The following is a 22,760-nucleotide window of genomic DNA, read 5'->3' on the forward strand; positions in this document are numbered from 1 at the left end:
CTGGGTGGCTCAGTTGGTTAAGCGACTGCCTTCGGCTCAGGTCATGATCCTGGAGTCCCTGGATCGAGTCCCGCATCGGGCTCCCTGCTCGGCAGGGAGTCTGCTTCGTCCTCTGACCCTATCCCCTCTCATGTGTTCTCTCTCTCTCATTCTCTCTCTCTCAAATAAATAAATAAAATCTTTAAAAAAAAAAAAAGAATCCCAGCTGACTTCTTATAGATACAGATAAGATTGTCCTAAAAATTTATATGGAAATGCAAAGGAAGTAGAATAGCTAAAACAATGTTGAAAAAGAAGAATAAAGTGGGAAAAATCCATCTACCCTCTCCCTACTTTCAAGAACTGTTTTATAGCCACAGTAATCAAGACAGTGTGGTCCTGGCAGAGAATAAACACACAGAACAGTGGAACAAAAGGGAAAAACCAGAAATAGCCCCTGCACAAGTATAATTAACTGATTTTCGAGAAAGCCACAAAAGCAATTCAGTAGAGGAAGGATAATGTTTTCAACAAGTGACGCTGGAGCAATTGGACATCGAAGGCAAAAAAAAAAAATTCTTGACCTAAACCTCTCACACCTTATACAACACTTAACTAAAAATAAACCACGATTTAAATGTAAAACATTGAGAAAGGAGAAAATAAAAATCTTTGCGATCCAGGACTTGAAGAGTTCTCAGACATGACTCCATAAATGAAAAAAACTGGCAAATTGTACTTTATCAAAATTAAAATTTTTTTCTCTGCAGAAGACTCCATGAAGAGGAGGGAAAGGCGAGCCACAGAGTGGGCAGAAACACAAACCACACACCTGCCGAAGGACTCATCTAGAAGGTATCAAGGGCTCTCCAATGTCAACAGTAAGACAGACAAAAATCCAATTAGAAAATAGACCAAAAACATGAAAGAACCTTTCACTGAGGAAAATACACAGTTGTAAAATAAGTACGTGAGGGGCGCCTGGGTGGCTCAGTCGGTTAAGCGTCTGCCTTTGGCTCAGGTCATGATCCCAGGGTCGGGCTCCTTGCTAGATGGGGAGCCTGCTTCTCCCTCATTCTCTCCCCCTGCCCCTGCTTGTGCTCTCTCTCTCTCTCTCAAATAAATAAAACCTTAAAAAAAAAAAAAAAAAAGAAGTACGTGAAAAGATGTTTGACCCTTAGGGGAAGGCAAATGATCACAGTGGGCTATCACTGTATTCCTCTTCGCACAGCTGGGTAAGAAACTGTGGCAGTACAAAATGCTGGCAAGAGTGAGGAAAAAGGATAGCTCATATGCCACTGGTGGAATGTTAATGGTACAACTCCTCCGGAAAGTAGTTCGGCAGTTTCTTAAAACAACAAACCATATGGCCCAGAAATTGCACTCCTGGGCTTTTATGTTAGCAATGTGAAAACTTACGTCTACACATAACCTGTACTCGATTATTCACAAAGGCTTTATATGCAATAGTCAAAAACCGGAAACTATCAAAATGTCCCTCAGTTGGTGAATGGTCAAACAAACTGAGGTTCAACCATTCCACGGAACACTGGTCAGCGGTTAAAACAAAACAAAAAAAAGAGCCCACAGTTGAAGCACATCATGCCTTGGGTAGATCTCAGTGACATTAAGCTGAGTGAAAAAAGCTAATCTGAAAAGGTCACATGCTTATAATCCACTTATATATTGCATGCTTCTATTTATATAACATTCTCTAAGTGACAAAAGTGTAGAGATGGGGGACACCTGGGTCGCTCAGTCGGTTAATCATCTGCCTTCTGCTCAGGTCATGATCCTAGGGTCCTGGGATCAAGTCCTGCATCGGGCTCCCTGCTCAGCAGGGAGCCTGCTTCTCCCTCTGCCTGCCGCTCCCCCTGCTTGTACTCCCTCTCTCTCTGTCTCTGACAAATAAATAAATAAAATCTTTGAAAAAAAAAGTGTAGAGATGGAAAACAGAATTGTGCTGCCAGGAGGGAGTGGGGAGGGAGTGTATGTGACCACAGAGGACCAGCAGGAGGGGATCCTGGTGGTGAGAGAATACTTCTGTATTGATTGTGCTGGAGGTTACGCCAATCTACACATGTGACCAAACGACACACAGCTAGACACACACAATGTGCCAAAGTCAACTGTCTGGTTTTCATATTGTGTTCTAGTTACAGAAGATGTAACCCCATGAACGACACGAGACTTTTCTGTACTGTCTTTACAACTTCCGGCAAACCTATAATTATTTCAAAATAGAAAGTTTTTTTAAATGGCCTAAAAATTTAAAAAATGGATTACAGTTTCATTGCAACTCACTAATTACTCATCACTACTCTTGGCAAAGCATTTGTATTGTAGGTGGGGGTGAAGGCGGGAAGGATAATTCTTTAAATCAGAGATTTTGGTGAGAGCTTGGGGGGGTGGGTAACTGTTTTCCTGTGCATTGTAGAATTTCAGCAGCATCTCTGACTCCTTTCACTAGATGCTCTCCACACCCCCAAGGTTGTGATCATCAAAACTGTCTCCAGACATTACCAAATGTCCCCTCGGGGGCAAAATTGCCCCTGCTTGATAACCTCTGTGCTATGCTAACCAAAAAAATAATCTTTTCCTTTCTACTGTAAAAAGCCTTGCCTCAGAAGAGCTCATATCGAATATGTTTATATTGGTCTTACGTTGTTTGAATAAATACAGGAGTTTCTTTCTGCCATGTTTAAGAACAGAGAAACAGAGCACGAGAAAGAACACCAGGAACAGCACGGCAGCCGAAGTCAGTGCAAGAAAGATGATGATCTGGGGGGTGTGACCTTTAAAAAAAAAAAGCAAAAGGAGAAATACATGCAGATATACAGTTTTGCAAATATACATATATTTATAGTTACATTGGTAAACCCCTAATCACAAGGAGAAGTGGTGCCTTGGACATCTCTAACCAGCTAACCTAATAAACTTGCTTGCACATAAGAAAACTTTTCTTAAAAACCTAAATAATTTTTCCAGAGGCCCACAAAAATTAAATGGCTTGGCCTCTCTAGAATATAGAAAATATGGGACTCCATCATCCCCTTAATTTGACATTATCAAAGGTGTAGTATTTGTCTGGGTAGTTTCACCTTGTTCTGCTTACTAATGTATGTCTCAGATTGCATGACAAACACTTGAAAAAAGTTGATGGGTTTCTTGATGCCAGGATAAAACAAGGAAGGCATGCAGGAGGTGCCCATCGTAGGCAGAGACGTGAGGCATCACAGTATTGGGGTGATTTAGATTCCAATCAGAATAGCCATACTACATCCACTCTGATTCAACAGCAATGAACCAGCTACCTGGATCTCTTGCAGGGGCAGGCGTGGGGGCAGAGGCTATACCTGGAGAGAAGTCAGCCGAAGCTGGTCCACATACTGCGTCACTTTCCTTTGTCCCATTCACAAGTACAGACTTGCCACCCAAAGAACAGCTTAGACCATCCAATGAAAAGAGTTCAAATAATTAATTTAGGTACAGGTCATTCTAATCAAAAATATTGACATTTTCCATCCAATAAAGCAGCCTAGTGACAAAGATGTGTGGGTCTGGGTTCATAGAGATACTACGGAAAACATACACTTGACTGACTGGCTTCCTCTAACTTTCACAGTTCTCCATAATTCACCCTATTCTACCCACCTAACTGGATTCTTCTTTCTTCCCAGGCTGGGGAGCCCTGTCCCACAACTGTCCCCAGACTGTTTTGCCTGGTTAGTCTCTCACCCTCAATTTCTTAAGCATATTTGACCATCTCTGGCATATATGAAGGACAGACAACCTAGCGTAAGGGTTAGGAGTTCCTAATCTTATGATGTGTTGGCATCAGACAGACAAGGGTTTGAGCCCAGGGTCTGTCTCTGTGCAGAATGACCATGGACAAGTTAAGAAAATCTCTCTAAGCTTGTTTTCTCATCCGTAAAATAAGGAATACATGCACCGAGGACTATCGTGAAGAGCAAATGAATGACCCCAGGGACACACTTGTAGGGCTGGATGTTATGAACCCAGACCCACACATCCCAATAAATGGTAGCTATCATCACCACCATCATCATCCCCATCAACATACCATAATCACCATCACCATTGTCCTGTCTTTTCCCTCATCCCTTTACCTAATGCAAACTGACTCTTCCTCCAAAAGCAGTTCAATCCCACTTTCCATGCAGACTCATTGACTTCTCTGAACTTTTGTGTTGAAAGACCTTTAAAAAAAAACTTCCCCAATCTGTACGAACCAATATTTTTGTAATACCTAAGAATGTAAATGGAAAATAATAATCAAAATGATTTTCTAGTAAGAAAATCAAATGAAAAAAAGAACAAAGGCATACAAAATACAAGACCTCAATTTTTATTAGAGTTGATGGACACATATGACTCCGCCAATTGCCAGACACCACAGACTGTCCGTGGACCAGCACCTGTCCACAGACCACACTCTGAGTAGCTCTGGTCCTGATCACACAGGTCAACAGGCATATTCCCATGTGTGCTGTTGGCTGTTTTACTTCTGTGATGGTCTTGTTTGCCCAAGTAGGTGTTGTGTTTTTGAGGGTAGGAAACATAATTTACCCTTCTTGTATTATCCTCAATGCTGGCCTTGCACCCTTGAAGATGGGCTGAGTGATCAGTGAGGAAAGGTAAGAGGCAGCAAAGAGATTGGAAGGAAACAGAACAGCTGGGGCAGACAGTAACAAAGTTCTAGTAAATCTGAGCTAAATGCTCTGGGCAGTATTTCTGGAGAAAATGCCCACTTTGTATCAAATCACTCCTACCTCATACTGTTCACACACTGCCTGTTCATATGCTCTTCTACGCTTATATTTGATAGGCCCACGTGGGGCTTAACTCATGACCCTGAGATCAAGAGTCACATGCTCCACTGACTGAGCCAGCCAGGTGCCCCAGAGAGATTTTTTAAAACTTCAGTGATAACATTCTTTGTCTTTAAAAGTGTTAACCCAGGGATGCCTGGGTGGCTCAGTTGGTTAAGCGTCTGCCTTCAGTTCAGGTCAGGATCCCAATGTCCTGGGATCGAGTCCCTAGTCAGTCTCCTTGCTTGATGGGGAGACTGCTTCTTCCTCTGCCTGCCATTCTGCCTGCTTGTGCTCTCTCTCTCTAACAAATAAATAAATAAAATATTAAAAAAAAAACAACAACCAAACCTTTATAAAAAATAAATAAATAAAAAACCCAAAAATGTTAATCCAGATTCTCTATTTTGAAAGCAAAAGGAAATTATATGTACTTTGTCCAGGGTTGACAGGAGCCATGTTTCTGATCATTAAATGTCCCAAAGCGACAGTCTTTACAACCTGCATAAAAATTAAAGCAACAATAAAAAAGGGAGTTTTTTATGATTTCATAACTTTTCCTGTGATGAACATAATTACATAATAATAAAGTCATTAACTTAATACAATCTACACAGGCTGTTCAACAATGCTTCTTGAAACGAAACCCCAAGATGACTAAAGTTTTTATTCTAATTGTACATAGAGTATTGTATATATATGTATAGAATGTATGCAAAGGCATAATCCTGGTGAATAAAAATGTTGTGATTTCAAATTATTTCCATTGATTGAAAAATAATTTTGTAAATATCATATACTTGACTCAGTGGTTCATCGCATGTTACTTTAAGGTTCTACTAATCTGTTTTACTTTATATAAAAAGGACCAAGACCTAAATTAATGACATATGTCTAGATAAACAGACTTGCACTAGATTGAAGAACAGCAAACCTACCCTCTTTGGTTAATTCTTGACCTTGTTTACAATCCGGTTCACACATGATGCATCCTGCCCCCAAGCAGTGGAATCCTGAGATGCACTCACACTCTGCATTGCTGATGGGGGAACACACCTTCTTGGTCCTGAAAACACCTACAAAGTTTCCCAAGTTACATTACACTTGATCTTTGAATCCAGGAAGCAAATTTATGTTCTGCAATAAAAATCATCCTAAACAAACCTACAAAAACCATGCTCACTCTTATAATGTTCCTAATGACCTTAAAGTATGAAGTTCATTGTTTAAATCTCTATAGAAGACATTTTTACATTTTCCTAATTAAACACTTCTCTCTGGTCAATGAGTGTTGCTTCTAATATTTAAAACCTCAATCTACAAATTATTGCTTTTACAGCAAATTATTTTACTGGACCTGCCTTTTGACAGAGGAACCAGCATAGTTAACACTTAACACTTTCCACCAAGATCAACATACTAGGGAATAAAAACCTGTTGTCCCAACACATGTCCGAATCAACATACATCTTTTAAATCATACCTTCACACTGCCTGCATATGTCACAGGCCGTTTGTCCACTGGTGCTGGAGAAACTGTTTGGAGGACAAGGAAGGCAGATCTGACCCTTGTTTTTCCCACAGAAAGTACCTAAGAAGGTAGATAATAGGTGTACTGTCGGACAATGCATAGTAATCGCCCAAAGCATTATGAAGTTCACAAGAAAACTAGAGTAAGAAACATGATTAGTTTCTAGATGTCACAGTGACCTTATTTTGATTGACTTTTATAATTATACATTTGCAAGGTTGCCTTTAGCATAGCAGCAGAATTACAAATAAGAAAGTATAGATACTGCATCACACAAACCAACAAAAAGAAAACAGTTTCCTTTATCTATTGAACAAAAAAAAATGATTTCTCTTGACTGATCCAGGAGATCAATATGACTGGATTCAGGAGATCAGCATCCTTCATCAGTATACTAACAATACATCTGTCTGCTTCTTCCCCACTCTGTGGAGCCCCCTGCCACTTCTTATTCCTTGCTGTGCCCCCCAGTCTGAGCACAGGTCCTCACAGATAAGGCTGACATTCACTGAGGTCTTGCCATGTGCCATGCACTGTTCAGAACCTATCATAGGATCCTCCCAGCAGAGCAACGAGATAGGTTCTTTCATTATCCCCAGATGCCAAAGCTGGGGCACAAGGGATTAAGTGACATGGCTACATTCACAGCTAAGTTGTAGCACCCAAGAAATATTTGTAAATGAATGAATTTTTAAAAAGTCACTGAAACAGAACTCATTAACCCTGACTACCAGACTAACTGAACCATGAGTTCAACAGAACAGATCAAACACACATGTTAATTTGGTTCTTACCAGCTGGGCATTTACTACAGGAATCCTGCATTGATCTTGTCCTCTCAAAATTCATGACCAACAACACGGCAGCCACTATGTTGTAATAACCACTGCCCATGGTGAAATCTTGCATCGATAGGATATAAACAAAGCAGATTCCAAAGGGTTTTAATCAAAGTAGCTGGTTTCACAAATACCACTCTGCAAAAGGTAAAAATTTCCAAGAATGAGGTGGTTTCTCCTTTAGGATTATCTACATTTCAACCATTACCTATGCAATCCACAAGACCATAACTCGGGGCTTCTCAGAAACAATGAATGATGGAATATTATGAAAAAGGTGCAAATGCATAGACATTTGATATGATAAGACAAACATGAATACACACATAGCTTCGTGCAGGTTTGCCAAAGTCTAACCGTGCACTCTCCACCATGTTCTGCCAAAATGCAGAAATAACAATAACAAGAATTTTGGGGGACTTTCATAGACACTTAGCATTAGCATCCAGATTTCAACAATGCCAGCTCTTTGCTGGCTCTGAGATAGAGTTCTTAAAATGACAATCTGTCAGTCTTACCTAACAGCTCAGCTCAGTGGGGAGATATCTCATTACTCTTTCCCCTTTGTCAGAACAATATGTGAACAGTTCAACACCCAATTGCTAAAATGTTGAAGCACTGCTCTGCTCAACTCATGATCACATTTTCTTAATAGATATATATTTGCCCATTTTGAGGTTTGAAGCTCCTATAGTAACAAAACTAAGAAGTAAGAAATCTCTTTAGGGTCAGGTGCTTGATCTTTATTTAATAGGCTATGGAATAAAAGTTATTAGAAATTAGAAGGGCAAAAAGTCTAGACATGGAGGAAAGGAATAAAGCTTCTAACCTTACCCCAACTCCGTTCCCCCGACTGTTCCAGACAGACAAACCTTGAGATTCTCAGGGCTGGTGAAGAACTTTCCACTCCTTGATCTTCAGAGCAGTGAGGTTCTGCCTCTCCCTCGCTGCAAGTCAAACACAGGGGCTTGGTGACTCAGCCGGGGGCGGGGCCTCATGGGAAATTCCTGCCATGACTCTGTGAGGTCGCGCATTTGATGTTTGTTGACCCCAAAATCCCCTAGAGCCCCCGTCCTCCCTTGATAATGGCACTTCAAATCATTTCTTGGAAGCAGCTATGTACTGTTAGGACATCTCTCAGATGACTTTGGGAAAGGGTGTTGTCACTTAAAGTAGCCCTCCTTGTCAAAACCTTTAATGCGTCCTACACATATTTGAGATTTGAAGGATGAAATCCACTTCTAAAGAAATATCAGCACTTTTGCCATACCCTACCCCCTACTGGTATAATAATAGTGATGCTCTAGCCATAATTCACTGAGGGCGCTGATGTACCAGGCATCACTCTAATAAGCGCTTTAATGAATACTATCCTCAAAAGAACCCCAGGAGTTGACATTATCATTATTATTAGAGTGACATTATGCAAATGAGAACATTGAGCCTATGAATCTAGCCAGATAATCAGCAGGATGGGGAGCCAGGATTGGAACCCAGGGCAACCTGATTCCTTTCTACTGAGCTCCTTGCTATGTGGGTGAGATGGGGGAAGAAGGAGGGAGAAATGAAGTGGAGACAAGGAAGGCATAGAACTTATATGGTGGATAACTTTAGGTAAAGTTGAGATCTATGAGGGTTTTTTAGAAAACCATTATTTTAATTAAAAAAAAAAAAAAAGGAAGAAGAAGGGGGCTCCTGGCTGGCTCAGTCAGAAGAACATGCAACTCTTGATCTTGGGGTCCTGAGTTCAAGCCCCATTTTGGGTGTAGAAATTACTTAAATAAATAAAAACTTAAAAAATTGAAAAAGAAGAAGAGGAAGAGGAGTACAGGAGAAAGAGATGAGGAAGCGGTGGTGAGGAGGAGGGAGGAAGAGGAGGAAGATGTTCTAGGGACACTAAAATGAACCTGCCCAGCATTGAGAGGCTAGGGACCCTCAGGAAGATGACCAGGGGAACTATAGCAAGAGTGGTTTCAACTAAAACAGATGGCTTTCTGTTAGGATCCAAACAGAAAAGAACTATTTTCCCCCAGGAGTCATGGGGGCTTAGTGTCAAATTGGGGGAGGAAGAGAGAAAGGAGCTAATGTTTATTAAACACTTGCTATGTGCTATGCAGTTTACATGTTTCCATGACTCCTATCATACCACCATCCTCATTAGAAAGTTTCTGTGGCTCCCTGTTGGCCACCAAAGGAAACCTGGATCCTATAGCCCACTATTCAAGGACTTCTGGGACCTGACCTGAAGATGTCTTTAAAAAAATTAAGATATACCTCATATAACATAAATGTCACTATTTTAAAGTGTTTATTTCATGGAATTCACTGATATTCCCTATGTTGTGCAACTCTCATCTTTATATCATTCCAGAACATTTTCGTCACTCCCAAAATATCCCTATGAGCAGTCACTCCCCAGGGCAGCCCGACCTTGACCCTGGTAACCACTGGTCTGCTTTCTGTCTCTATGAATTTGCCTGTTCTGGACATTCCATATCCATAGACTGATACAGCGTCTTGGCTTCTTTCACTTAGCAGAATAATATTTCACTGGATGGATGTCCACATGTTGTCTCTCCATTCATCAGGTGATGGACATTTGAATTATTCCCCTTCTTGATTACTATGAATAATGCTGCTCTGAATATGTGTGTGTACGCTTTTGAATGGACATTTTTTTCAGTTCTCTTGAGTGTATACCTAGAAGTAGAATTGCTGTATATGGTAATTCTGTTTCACTTTTTGAGGAATTGCCAGACTGTTTTCCACGGCAGCTGCACCATTGTACATCCCCACCAGGAATGGATAAGGATTCCAATGTCTCCACATCCTTGCTGGGATGAGTTATGTTTTCATTTTGTTTTTAATTAATTTTTTTTTTACTATAGTCATCCTGGTAGGTGGTACTTCATTCTGGTTTTCATTTGCTACCTTAGCCCAATTTTATTATGCCCCCGCCCCTGCCCACACACACACATAATGGGAGCAGTAGAGTATGGCACATGAGCAAGAGCCCAAGCTGTGCTGTCAGACTGACTTGGATTGAATCCAGGCTCTGCTCTATGACCTTGGACAAACTTCTTAACCTCCCTGAGTCAATTTTTCCAACCATGTCTTACAGAAACAGTAACACTGTGCTTCATCCTCATTTAGTGAGGACTAAATGAAACAATGAATATGAACTACCTAGCTCCATGCCTGGCACATAGGTCTCAAGAAAACAGTAACTGTTATTACAAGACTTACTGCTTTAAAATTTGCCTTCCCTAGCTTCCCATGCTGGTCATCAGTAAAGTAATGAGGGCAAGTAGCAAAAGAGAAGGAAAATGCATGGGTTGTCCATAGAACTTATTCTCAAATTCTAAGTATCCTCTGAGAGTCACTTTACCTGTGATGATTATGGGATTCCCTCCACGGGCTTCAGCAGAGTTGGCCCCAATGTAGGAGTTTCATACCATATAAAAATGGCATTGCTGATCACCTAACACTTTCAAAGTCACGATCTAACCAAGTTGCCTCCTCATTTACATATGGTCCTCTGTTTAACATTGCTGCATGACATTTAACTGGACTCTATTTTCATTTAACTAAATGTTACTTACTAATCTACGTTTTGGATAGTCTGTGGGCGGAGATATTACCTCCTCTGAAAGTGATGTCTGTCATTTCCCAGCACAATAATTAGCTCACTTTTTCAGGCTGGGCTAGTGACATAGAAGTCTCTACTGAGAGGAAAGATTCTCAAGATTAGCTTCACCAGCCTGTGTTACCCAAAATCAACCACTTCACAATTAGTCTACTGAAGGCTATGCACAGCTCGATTCGAGTGTTTAAGGAGTTGTATACTGTTCATTTAACACATTCTTGTTTGATAAAACCATCACAGGAAGCTAAGGCAAGTTCTATAGTTAACCTGATGCACGTACCATCCAGGCTAACCAAAGGAAAACACTACCCCACAGCTCTTGGTCTATGACCTGGAAATACATGGTGACAGCCTCTCTGTACTGAGCTACAGCCTCAGAGTGGCAGGCACAGTGTGAGCCCCAGAGTACTGCGGCTGGGAAAGGCAAATTAATTAGCCAAATCCTTGGAATGTAATAGATTCTTGTATAGTCTATTATTTGGCAATACCTGAGATGTAACAGATTCTCATATAATCTATTATTTTGCAAGAATATTATGGCAAGTATAGTTTCCAAAAGTCCCAAGTGTCCATCTTCTTGATCCTATTAATGTTCCTGTTTGTGGTTCTGGGAGTCCTTGTGAATTAGCATGGAATTCATAACAGTTGCAAATGAAGTCTGAGGAACTCTTTGCAATATTAATTTATATTACTTTTAAATATGCATATGCATAGTAAATAACATGAAAACTGCAAGGTTGGGGGCACCTGGCTGGCTCGGTCAGGAGAGCATGTGACTCTTGATCTTGGGGTTGTGAGTTCAAGCCCCACGTTGGGTGTAGAGATGACTTAAATAAATAAACAAACAGGGGCACCTAGGTTGCTCAGTCAGTTGAGCGTCTGACTCTTGATTTCAGCTCAGGTCATGATCTCAGGGTCGTGAGAATGAGCCCCGCATTGGGATCCACGCTGAGTGTGGAGCCTGCTTGAGATTCTCTCTCCCTCTGCTCCTACCCACCCCCACCCCACTCGCATGTTTTCTCTCAAAAAAAAAAATTAATGAAATTTAATTACATTTCAAAAATAAAAAGTCTCAGATATATTGAAATAATTTTAGATATTTGATATTTATCAATTATCATTTTTTATTTTAATAGATAGTTTTAAAGCTTTTGGTAGAGTAACTTTTTAAAAACAAACACAAAAAATAATTTTAATTGAAAAAAAATCTATTTACATTTTACATTACATGCATATAAATTCTGTATGCTTTGAGTACAATTACATATGTTTTTTTACTCCTTTGTCAGCACTGTCAACAAAACACAATTTATGTGAAGTTCTCAGTTATGACAAATGAAATAAAGGCAGGGAAAAAGAAATTTTATGGAGCAAATACATAATAATTTATGAATTGTGTGTCTTTACCACCCATTTAAACATTCCCAGACCATCCAAGTACATTCAGATACCTGCAATAATTAAATTTGGTTACCGTTGATATTTTACCACCTTTGTGGCATAAAAACAATTATTAGTGTTATTTTGAAGACATCTCTGTTGGAGTAGAAAAACAGAACACATCGTTAGCTTGATTTGCCACTTTTAAATATTCAGACATACGGTATGGGTGTTCCATTTCTACACCTGCTCCAGACCCCACAAGTGTTAGTGAAAGTGTTGAGAGGCACGTAGCAGGCATTCAAGAAACCTTTATTGAATGAATGAATGAGTAAATGAATGGATGAGTTTGCTAACTCCAGTCTCACAGCCTGCCTACCTCCTCATGCCCTAACCTTTGCTTTCTCTCTCTCCCTTGGGAAATCATTCTGGTGTGTGTATCCCCGCCTACGGTTTACCCTTCCCTTCCTTGGGTCTCACGTAAGATGCTTTCCTGCTGATGGCTAACATTTACTGAGGGCTTACTCCCTGCAAGGCACTGTTCTACGTGTTTACATAGTTTCCCCAAGTATACCTTCCAACAGCCTTTGTCTTACTTTACAGATGAGAAAACTGGAGCGCAGAGAACCTGGGTAGCCTGTCCAGTGTCAAGGTAAGGAGCAGAGAAAGGGTTCGCCTGGCTGGCTGGCTCCAGACCCCATGCACTTGACAAGGACTCCTAACCTTTCTGTGCACAGGGCCCTTTCATCCTGTGATCTCTATGCTTACCCCTCACGGAATAATATTCTTAAGTTTGTAAAATGAAATACAAAGGATGACAGAGGAAACTAATTGTTTTGAAATATACTCACCAAATATTTAAAAGGCCAGCTTGCAATGTGGTACTATATGGACTTTGTCATTAACACATACCTGTCATAATTTCAAATTAACCATGAGTCATAATTTCAAATTAATCATGAGTGTAAATGGTATTTGGAGATATCTGCAATAACTGTAACATGACATGAAAATAACTGATTTCCGGGACACCTGCGTGGCTCAGTGAGTTAAGAGTCTGCCTTCAGCTCGAGCTGTGATCCCAGAGTCCTGGGATCGAGTCCCTAGTCGGGCTCCTTGCTCAGTGGGGAAACTGCTTCTCTCTCTGCCGCTCCCCTTGCTTGTGCTCTCTCACTCTGTCTCTGACAAATAAATAAATAAATCTTAAAAAAAAAAGAAAATAACTGATTTCCACTGGTGTGATATCATAGGTACTATGCTTCTGGCTATGCTTTGTCGATTTTTAAATTCAAGATTGAAGGAAATACTAGATTTCTGCCAGAGGTTAGTGAAAATAAAAGATGTAATCTTCCCCATCCAAATTCACAGACTCCTGAATTTTATCCGTGCCCCTTGGTCTTCTGCCAACCCCAGGATCACAAGCCCTGTACCCAGCCTCCTTGCTACCTTTCAGGTCTTGTGTTGAGACAGATATACTCAATACTTAGTTTTAGCTCCGGGAACTTACTTAGTCTTTGATTCGTTCTTCTTTTGAATCTTTATGTGGATCCTGTCACTGCACCTTTAGACAAAAGCTCTGTCTGCGTAATTTGTATCCCTCCCCATCCCCATCAAGATGGCATGTTTTTATGGTCTATCACTTTCTATGTTCCTCTCCTATGGGCCCTTCACTAATGAATTTAAACAGATTGCAACTATTGATGAATGTTTCCTAATACTTAATAATAGATAACACTTACTGGTTGCTTCCTGCATTGCAGATGTTGTACTCAGCATACTATTTAGCCTCTTAGCAATTCTACGAGGCAAGAACTATTGTTACTCTTCTAGTGTTTAAGAAACAGAAGCTGAAAGAATTCAAGTGACCAAGCCAAGTGTTAATGACAGTATTAGAGTGTCTACTACAGGCCACTGTTCTAGCTTCATCTCTGTTAACTCCTTTAATCCTCAGAATAATCCTGCGAAGTTATCCCTGTTGTATAGACGGGGGCCAAGGCATGAGGGTCAGCTAATTTGCTCAGGATCATCCAGCTATCACGTGGCAGAAGTGGGCTTAAACACTGACAGGCTGGAACCAGGACAGCGTATTTTCTCAGCACACCGGACAGCCACAGTTAGGGAAAGAAGCCAGGGCCGGAGCCCTGCTGTTCTCACTCCAAGGCTACCTTAACATTAGTTATGACTAACTCAGGAGCTACTCATTCCTGTGAATGAATAAAAAGATCTGTTGACTCAGCAGCGGAGCCTGAGACTGCCGATGCAGTGGTTTGAGAGCTGAATCGGAAACCACATTTGAGCTCATCTATGTGAATGATTGCCAATAAACTGACAGCCGATTTCAACTTTGAGAAATGTGATGAAGAGTGCAATCAATAGTAGCCACTTTCTGAAGGAAGCTAGATTGACTTTTAAGAATTTAAGAGCACGTAACCAAAAACTATTAAGTAAACAAGTGTTCTCTATTTTAAAATTCCACTGAAGATAGTTGCCACAGGTCACTTAAGGGGAAATGTTCTTTGGGCTGCAAGTGACAACTGTGATCAAAGAAAGATCACCCCAACAAGCAAAGTTGTCGTGAAGCTTATGACTTTCTGCTGAAAGCCACCTTCTGCCTGTGGCCCCTCTCCCTAGCATTCACCTTAGCCCTGGGGAAGGAAAGTGCTTTTATAATGAACAAATACACAAATATATCCAATTATTTCACAAACTCAACTTTTGTCAACTAACATACAAGGTTTTTTTTTTTCCTCCAAATCAAAAGCAAGACAACATAAGATAGATTTTGTTTCCTTCTGAACTCTTTTTTAAAAGATTTTATTTATTTGACAGAAAGAGAGCACAAAGGGGGAGCAGCAGGCAGAGGGAGAGGGAGAAGGAGAGGCAGGCTCCCTGCAGAGGACCTCCCTGCAGGTCCCTGCAGGACAGAGCCAGGACCCTGGGATCATGACCTGAGCCAAAGGCAGACACTCAACCTACTGGCGTCCCCTCCTTCTGAACTTTTTAATGGTGATCTGTATTATCTACCAAATAACTCCAGTCACATGTCAGTCCATTTCGTCCTCTACAGAATCTGTGTCCTTTTCTTCCAGATTTCCATTTTAATGGAAGACCACTGCATAAACCATCGGTATTCATTGAGATTTTTTTCAATTAAATGCTGCCGCACTAAATAAAGAGTTCCAGTGGACACACATGTAAGTTGCGAACACCTAATATATGTCCACGAGGTCTATCCCACTCTAACAATTTCTAAGTTTCATTGTGACTGTCATTATTCTCTAATCCCTTATCAATTCAATAAATTTGATTCACGAGCATTTACTGAATGTCTGATGCAAGTGTGCACATGATCTGACCCGCCACTTCACCCACTTTAAGTCCTTCCACGCCCCTCAAGGCGGCCTGCCCTGCTGTTCTTGGGCGGAGGGAACACACATCCGCTTCAGGGCCCTTCTTTGCTGCTCTCTCATCTAAAATCTCGTCCTCTCACTTTCTAGATGACTTGTCCCCTCGTCTCACCAAGGTTTCCTCCTCTCCCTGTTGTTTTCCATCTCCTTTCCCCCTCTACTTTCCTCGATTGTACATATTACCACCTGGCACGTAGTGCTTTTCGTGCATTTGTTTACTGTTTGTCTTCTCCCACTCTCACCAACGTGAGCGCCATCGGAGGGGAGCGTTTTTTTCACTGCTGTATCCCCAGCACCCAGAGCAGCGCTGGGCACATGACAGGCACTCAAAGCTTCTTGAATGAGTTTTGCTGTCTTGTGAGGCATATCTAGGTAAGACACCATGCCAACAGCCTTCACACCCTAGAGAGGAAGGAAGTTTACCCAAATAACTATGATAAGGCCACCCAGCCTTACAGATTCTGTAATAGGAGAACAAAGTGCTATGGGAATATATGGTCTTTGCACTGCAACTGGGTTTTGCAAAATGGAAAATACCTTGAAAGGCCGGTAGGGAAGTAGATGGCATTCCAGTTGGAGGGAACTGCTTTGTGCCAAAGCATGGAGGAGGCAAAGTACGGGGTGTGTTCAAGGAACAGAAAAAATGAGTGAGGGAGAGTAAGAGGTTAAGAATGTGGAAGATAAGGAACCACAGTGTGGAGGGATTTGAACACCGTCACATACCTTCTTTTGATTGTAACCCCCTGCGTAGGTGTGCACTGCCCAAGCCAGCAGATCCACAGCACTATGCAGGCATGCCAAAGGTTGCCAGAATACTCTGTTTTCACCGTGGGTGCAGCCCCAGCTTAACATCACGTGCAGTAAGTTGGCTTGAGAAAAGAAAGGGACACAGGATACAACCAAGGGGCAGAAGCAAGGACTCAGAAAGTTCTGCTAGATTCCAACGTGTGCTGCTGGGTGGAATACTGATCACTTCGACCACTGAGAGAAATGTCGCTGTGGCTCGTGGATCACCGTGTTCCCAAGATCCCTGGAATCTGGAAACATTGCAGCAGATTTAGAATAAAGGACCACCACAGGACAGAGCCAGGTGGGACCCCACATTTCAGTTCCTCTGAGCTCTTGTTTTACGTAGGCTCTCACTAGGTCCTCACCAAACTATGGGCAGGCATTACTATTCCCATTTCACAAATGAAAGGTGTTTTTAACGCTTTTGATACTCCTACATCGAAACCCTAACCAGATCCTGATCCGATAAGATCGCAGTAACAGCAGAGCAGGACGGTGTCGTCCACAAAGGGCCAGGGAGAAATGAGAACGGACGGGGCCCACGGCACGGCCCTGTTCCGACGCAGGGCTCTGCAGCTTCTCCAGAAAGCCACCGCTGGGCGATCAGCAGCCTGCACGTAGCTGCGCTCCCGGGCGCCAGAGCCTGCGCGCCCTTAGGCGTCCGCCACCGGAACCAATCTGGGATGCGGAGGTGGGAAGGGTCGACTTCCTGCCTCGCCTACGCCGGCCGCAACCTCCCCCGGAAGTTCGCGGGGTCGCTGAAGTGTGACGGCGACCCCACCGCGGTCCGGAGGTCGTTTGGATATTTCCGGCCGGCAGCGCGGACGGAGGCCGGCTGCCGCAGGTTCGAGCGCGCCGCACGGGCTTTTGGGAACGCGCGCCGCCCCGCCCCCTGCGGCGCGGCGCGGGCCTGACGTCACTGCGGGTCGGCAGCCAGCCTCTGGCCGCCCGTCCGGGGGTAGGAGTGGTGCCGGGTGATCCACGCTCGGTGGGCTTTCACACCGTTGGGAGCAGAGGCGAAGCCGCCCCCCCAAGGCCCCTCACAGACCTCGGTGTCAGAATTTCCCCCTTGCGCCAGCGCTGCCTCAAATGTCAGGGCTCGCCCACTCTTCTCCTGTCTCGCAGACCTAACCTTTCGGGGGCTCGGAGGGGAAATTCGCCGTTTCTGCCGGACCTCTCTGGAGCTTGCCCCGAACCAGCCTTTAGTGGATGTTGAAAAATACTTTTACTCAATGCCGCAAATGCCTTCCTTATACCCAGTAACTGCAATTTAGCCCCTCGCCCTTTTTAGTGAACCTAGGAAAGGGTGAAAATAAAGTGACCCTATCCGCTGCACATAAAATTTCCCATTCGCTGTCTGGCGAAATGAATTTGTTGTGGAAAAGATTAAAATAGGAATAAGAAATTGGTTGGAGCCCCATTGTAAACTCTAGTGTTGAACAAATACAAACTATTACTCTATAGCGATAGTCAAAGGAGGGAACATCTTTAGGGTGAAACTAAGATAATGCTTAGCAAGTATTTATTGAGGACCTGCTATGTGCCAGGGACTGTAGTAGATGGTAGGGATTCAGTAGTGACGAAGACAGGAAGGTCCTACTGAGTTCACAGGATTAGAGGGAAACAGAGGAGTAAACAAAAGACAAGATGCTAAGTACTTAGTGAGATAAAAGACACATCCGCATTCATAGAAAATGAGTATTTAGTGAGATGAGATGCGAAATGTAAGGGATGCGTGGAAAGATAAGTAACCCAGCAGCAGTTTCTTTAATATTTATTGTGACCAGTCTACTTTGGGGGAGGGTTGTTTTTTGGAACCAGGATCAGAATGGCCACTGGTGGCTGTTGTTAACGTAGGGCAGGCAAAAATTTCACCTCTACCTCCTTAGGGTCTCTGGTGGGCAGGGCCTGAGAATTAAATGGACATAAAAGGTTAACAGAACAAAAGCATACAAATTTATTTAATGCAAATTTTACGAGACCCAGGAGCCTTCATAAGAAGATGAAGACCCAAAGAGGTGGCAAAGCTAATGTTTACATACTGGGTTGAACAAAGAGTGGCAACTGTGGAAAAGTAAAGTAAAACAGGGAGACTAAAGGAATATGAGTTACTTTAACAAGGTCTCCATGTGCAAATTCTTCCAGACTCAAGTGCTTCTCTGGTGCTGTTTCTTTCCTCTCGGCACTGGAAGCGCAGTTCTCACCTAAGAGTTTCATCTTCTGCTTTCAGGATGAAAAAATGGGAATCTGAGTGCCTTTCTTGCACCTGTTGTTTAAAAAAATGCCTTTAGCTCAAAATAATCAATATGCCAAGGTGACATATTTGGAGGGAGCATGTCCCAAACTCCTTCACTCACATTATCAATATCATTTCTCCATTGCTGGATTAGGAGCTCACCAAGGCAGAACAGTATCTTTTAATTAAATGTTGCAAGTGCTGCAAGAAAAAGGAGATTTTAGGCTCCCTGAAAACAGCCAGAGACTTTTAGTTTGCACTTCTTACAATGCATAAAGACTTGTCAAATGTTGAATAAAAAAAATAGTGAATAGGATGAGGTTTTTCTGCCTGGAAATCAGGGACTGAATTAGGAGGTGTCTTCACTGCCAGTAATAGAGCAACATTTTTTGGTGGATGGTTTAATGTTTTGTTTTATTCTGCAAATGTGTGATGAGAAATAGGTATGAACTAGAAAGTTAAGAGAGTGTCATGGGTGTTGTGGACTTATTAAGTAATACTTATAGAGTTTATGGTGGGTAGAGTGTGATCTTTGGTATCAGAATATCTGAATTTGACCAAGACTCTGCAGGACCTTTTATAGTCATTTCACCCTTCCAGACTCCAACCTCTGCAGCTGTGAGATGAAAAGTATGTTTTCCGGGAAGTTAATATATAATGTCTAAACCAATAAGGAAAAATAACAGTATTAGCATATTGTTTAAAAATACAGTTGACTCGGGCGCCTGGGTGGCTCAGTTGGTTAAGCGACTGCCTTCGGCTCAGGTCATGATCCTGGAGTCCCGGGATCGAGTCCCGCATCGGGCTCCCTGCTCGGCAGGGAGTCTGCTTCTCCCTCTGACCCTCCTCCCTCTCATGCTCTCTGTCTCTCATTCTCTCTGTATCAAATAAATAAATAAAATCTTTAAAAAAATAAAAAAATAAAAAAAAATAAAAATAAAAATACAGTTGACTCTTGAACAATGTAAGGGTTAGGGCTACCAAACACCCCCTATCCCCCAAGCCTGTGCAGTCAGAAATTTGCATATAACTTTTGACTCCCCCAAAACTTAACTATTAATAGTCCACTGCTGACTGGACACCATACCAATAACATAAACAGTCAATTAACACATATTTTGTTCATTATACTTTATATATACTGTATTATTATAATAAAGTAAGCCACAAAATAGAAAATGTTAAGAAAATCATAAGAGGGACACCTGGGTGGCTCAGTTGGTTGGGCGTCTGCCTTTGGCTCAGGTCATGATCCCGGAGTCCCAGGATTGAGCCCCTTGTCGGACTCCCTGCTCAGTGTGGAGTCTGCTTCTCCCTCTGCCCCTCCGCCTACTTGTGCTCATTCTTTCTTTCGAATAAAAGAAAAATCATAACAGGAAATACATTTAGAGTACTGAACTGTGTTCATCGAAAAATGTCTGTGCAGACCCATGTAGTTCAAGCCTATGCTGTTCAAGGGTCAACTGTATTGAGACAATTACAAGAAATAATTTAAAGAGTTGAAAATATTTGCCTCTGGAAAGCAGGGTTGAGGGGTAGAAAGGACTGAGTCAGAAGACTGCTGTTTTTCATTATGAGCCTTTTAAAGCCTTATCACTGAGCTATCGTGGCATAACAAAATCTGAGTACTACGGTCTGCCATTTGGCTGTGGTGCCTGCCTCGGGCACAGGTACAGGTTCCACAGGTGTTCATTCTGAAACCCAGGCGGAATGGGCAGCAGCAGCAGCCCTGGAGGAAAGCTCTTCATATAACAGTGCGAAAGTACAAGAGAGCAAGCCTGGTCACCAGGTCAATGCTTTTCAAGGCTTTGCTCAGGCCTCATCTGTTAACATTCTATTAGCTAAAACAAGGCCAAATCTAGGATGCCTGGGTGGCTCAGTTGGTTAAGCGTCTGCCTTCAGCGGAGATCATGATCCTGGAGTCCTGGGATCGAGCCCCACATCAGGCTCCCTGCTTGGCAGGGAGTCTGCTTCTCCCTCTGCCCCCTCCCCCTGCTCTCTCTCTCTCAAATAAATAAAGTAAAAACCTTAGAAAATAAATAAAACAAGGCCAAAGTCAAAGGGCAGGGAATATCCTCCACTCAGAAGGTGAAAGAGGAAAGGGTGAATATTTCTAAAAGATAATCCACCACAAGCAATACTTGAGTTGTAAACACCGCATGCAATGTATTCTTTGATAAAATCGATGCTGACCCAGGTCCATTTCAGATCTTGATGGTGATCCAGATGTCTCAGGAGTGTTAAGTCAGGTTCATTCTCTCTCTCCCTTTCACCACGAAGACTGTCTTGCCATTTTTGTTTTGTGCTGGCTATCTCATGCTGCAGCAGGCCACCAGCATGCTTGTCTCCTTATAAGAGTTTACTCCGGGCACTGGAACACAACAGCCCATCTTCGCTTGGTTTTCCTTCATCTACCTAAATCCCTCCTTGGTTTTTGAAACACACATCTGACCACTTGCCTACTTCCCACCATACTTCAAAACTGAAAGGGGGTGGCTTTTGCCTGCTTCCTTTGCAAATAACCAAAGATGAAGTTATTCCAGAACTCCCAAAATGTTTTCTTAAAATGCCAAATGATTAAAGACACTTAAAAATTTTGCACAAAGCAGTGTTGCAATTTATACATTTACAATTCTTAAAATTATTAAAAACCACTCTAACCATCATTGTAAGGATCTCATGAAATACATTAAAGCGCTCTGTAAACTAACAAAGGAATGTAAGTTATTTCTTGAAAATAAATGTTTTTAATAGCTAAACTGAAATTTCAAAAACACCGACATATTTAAAATACTGTTTGACCTCACATTACTGGCAAGAGTGATAAGTGACTCAACTTGTATGGAGTTGCTCCAATGTATTTACCACTTCTGGGAACTTACCCTCCAGTTTTACCTACACAAGCAGGACATATGAATAAGGTGATTCAATGCAATGCTGTCTGTACAATAAAATGACTGCAGGGGCGCCTGGGTGGCTGAGTTGGTTAAGCATCTGACTGTTGATCTCAGCTCAGGTCTTCCTCATCTCAGGGTTGAGAGTTCAAGCTGTAGGTTGGGCTCCATGCTGGGCGGACAACCTACTTAAAAAAAAAAAAAAAACAGCTGGAAATAACTGTTATCAGTAGGGCACCGATAAATAAACTATGAGACATGTCACAATGGCATACTATCTGTAAAAAAGGAAGTTCCTTTTGATAAGGAAAGATCTCCAACATATTCACTTAATAAGGTGGTGGCAGGGAGAGAAGGACAATACAATGTATATAGTCTGCTACATTTCTATGAGAAAGAAGTAAAACAATGTATTTTCTTGTGCTTGCATAAGGAAATCCTGGAAAGATGCTCAGGAAACTAATATAACGTTACCCGCAAGGAGCCTGGGAGCAGGGATGGAACTGGATGGGGACAAGGGGACTGTTCAATGTAACTATCAGGTCCATGTGCTCAGCAGTGCTCTAATCCTGTGGGTGCAGAAGCAGCACTGGGATCTTTGGGATAAAACACCCTTGAGAAACTAACACACGTGAAATTAACGCACGCACACAAATGCTAAGAGTCGCACAGGCTCGGGGGACCGGTGACCCACCGTGGGGGGACACAAGATCGGGAACACCTTTAAGTCATAATAGGTCGGAGGGGACACGGGAAAGTGCTCCAGGGAAGGGGAACCGAGTGCGCGGAAGAAGCGTGAAGGCACAACGCCACTCCATGAAAACGCCCCTTCACAGCAAAACGCCACAGCTCCCGAGGGCACTGCGCGCCTCCAGGCTGCGGCGACAAGCGGGTTAACTCCAGCGGGCGCCGGCAGCGGGCCGGACCGCGCCATTCGGGGCGGGGGAGATTTCGTGAGGGTGCGTGAGCCAGCGGGATTCTCGTGGTGCTGGGTGTTCCAAATGGAAACATCCCTGGACTCACAGTGAGGACTCGGAAAGGCCGGCCGTCCCCCTCGGCTGCCCTAGGTGGGTTCAGCCGGATGTAACGTAAGCGAGCGAGCGGCACCAGTCTGCAGTGCAGTGCAGGAGGAGGTGGGGCCTGGGCGGCGTGCGTCTGCGCAGTACCGGGGGGACGGGCCGAATGAGAAGCCAGGCGGCGTGCGTCTGCGCAGTGCAGGGCCGGGGT

At 42.7% G+C, this 22,760-nt stretch overlaps 1 protein-coding gene and 1 long non-coding RNA gene across 14 annotated transcripts in view; both read right to left on the reverse strand.

Moving 5' to 3' along the window:
- The window catches only part of TNFRSF9 (TNF receptor superfamily member 9), a 22,061-nt gene extending 5,619 nt beyond the window's left edge, over window positions 1-16,442 (reverse strand). The window contains exons 1-8 of one of the 3 annotated variants that reach the window (XM_031017964.2): window positions 16,338-16,442; window positions 8,054-8,128; window positions 7,137-7,319; window positions 6,295-6,402; window positions 5,750-5,887; window positions 5,246-5,312; window positions 3,336-3,424; window positions 2,643-2,774 (exon numbers count right to left, since the gene is read on the reverse strand). In XM_031017964.2, coding sequence (XP_030873824.1) covers window positions 2,643-2,774; window positions 3,336-3,424; window positions 5,246-5,312; window positions 5,750-5,887; window positions 6,295-6,402; window positions 7,137-7,251 — 649 coding nt within the window. In that variant the 5' untranslated portion in view covers window positions 7,252-7,319; window positions 8,054-8,128; window positions 16,338-16,442. Of the gene's footprint in view, window positions 1-2,642; window positions 2,775-3,335; window positions 3,425-5,245; window positions 5,313-5,749; window positions 5,888-6,294; window positions 6,403-7,136; window positions 7,320-8,010; window positions 8,129-16,337 lie in introns of all 3 variants that reach the window. The other 2 variants (XM_031017963.2, XM_031017965.2) reach the window with 2 other exon arrangements.
- A 1,670-nt stretch (window positions 16,443-18,112) lies between these two features.
- Window positions 18,113-22,709, reverse strand: LOC115936918 (uncharacterized). Of its 11 annotated transcripts, none has more exons than XR_014144672.1 (6): window positions 22,557-22,709; window positions 20,833-21,718; window positions 19,845-19,983; window positions 18,761-18,840; window positions 18,516-18,669; window positions 18,113-18,311 (listed from the first exon to the last, which is right to left on the reverse strand). It is a non-coding gene; the product is annotated as an uncharacterized LOC115936918 (long non-coding RNA). The 11 variants fall into 11 exon arrangements; XR_014144669.1 differs by adding an exon at window positions 22,008-22,102 and having other exon boundaries at window positions 19,845-21,718; window positions 22,557-22,706; XR_014144671.1 differs by having other exon boundaries at window positions 19,845-21,010; window positions 21,522-21,718; window positions 22,557-22,703.
- Window positions 22,710-22,760: the final 51 nt, after the last annotated feature.

The sequence above is a fragment of the Leptonychotes weddellii genome, chromosome 4 (assembly GCF_054177405.1).
Source record: "Leptonychotes weddellii isolate Sample4059 chromosome 4, ASM5417740v2, whole genome shotgun sequence".
Classification (NCBI taxonomy): Eukaryota; Metazoa; Chordata; class Mammalia; order Carnivora; family Phocidae; genus Leptonychotes; species Leptonychotes weddellii.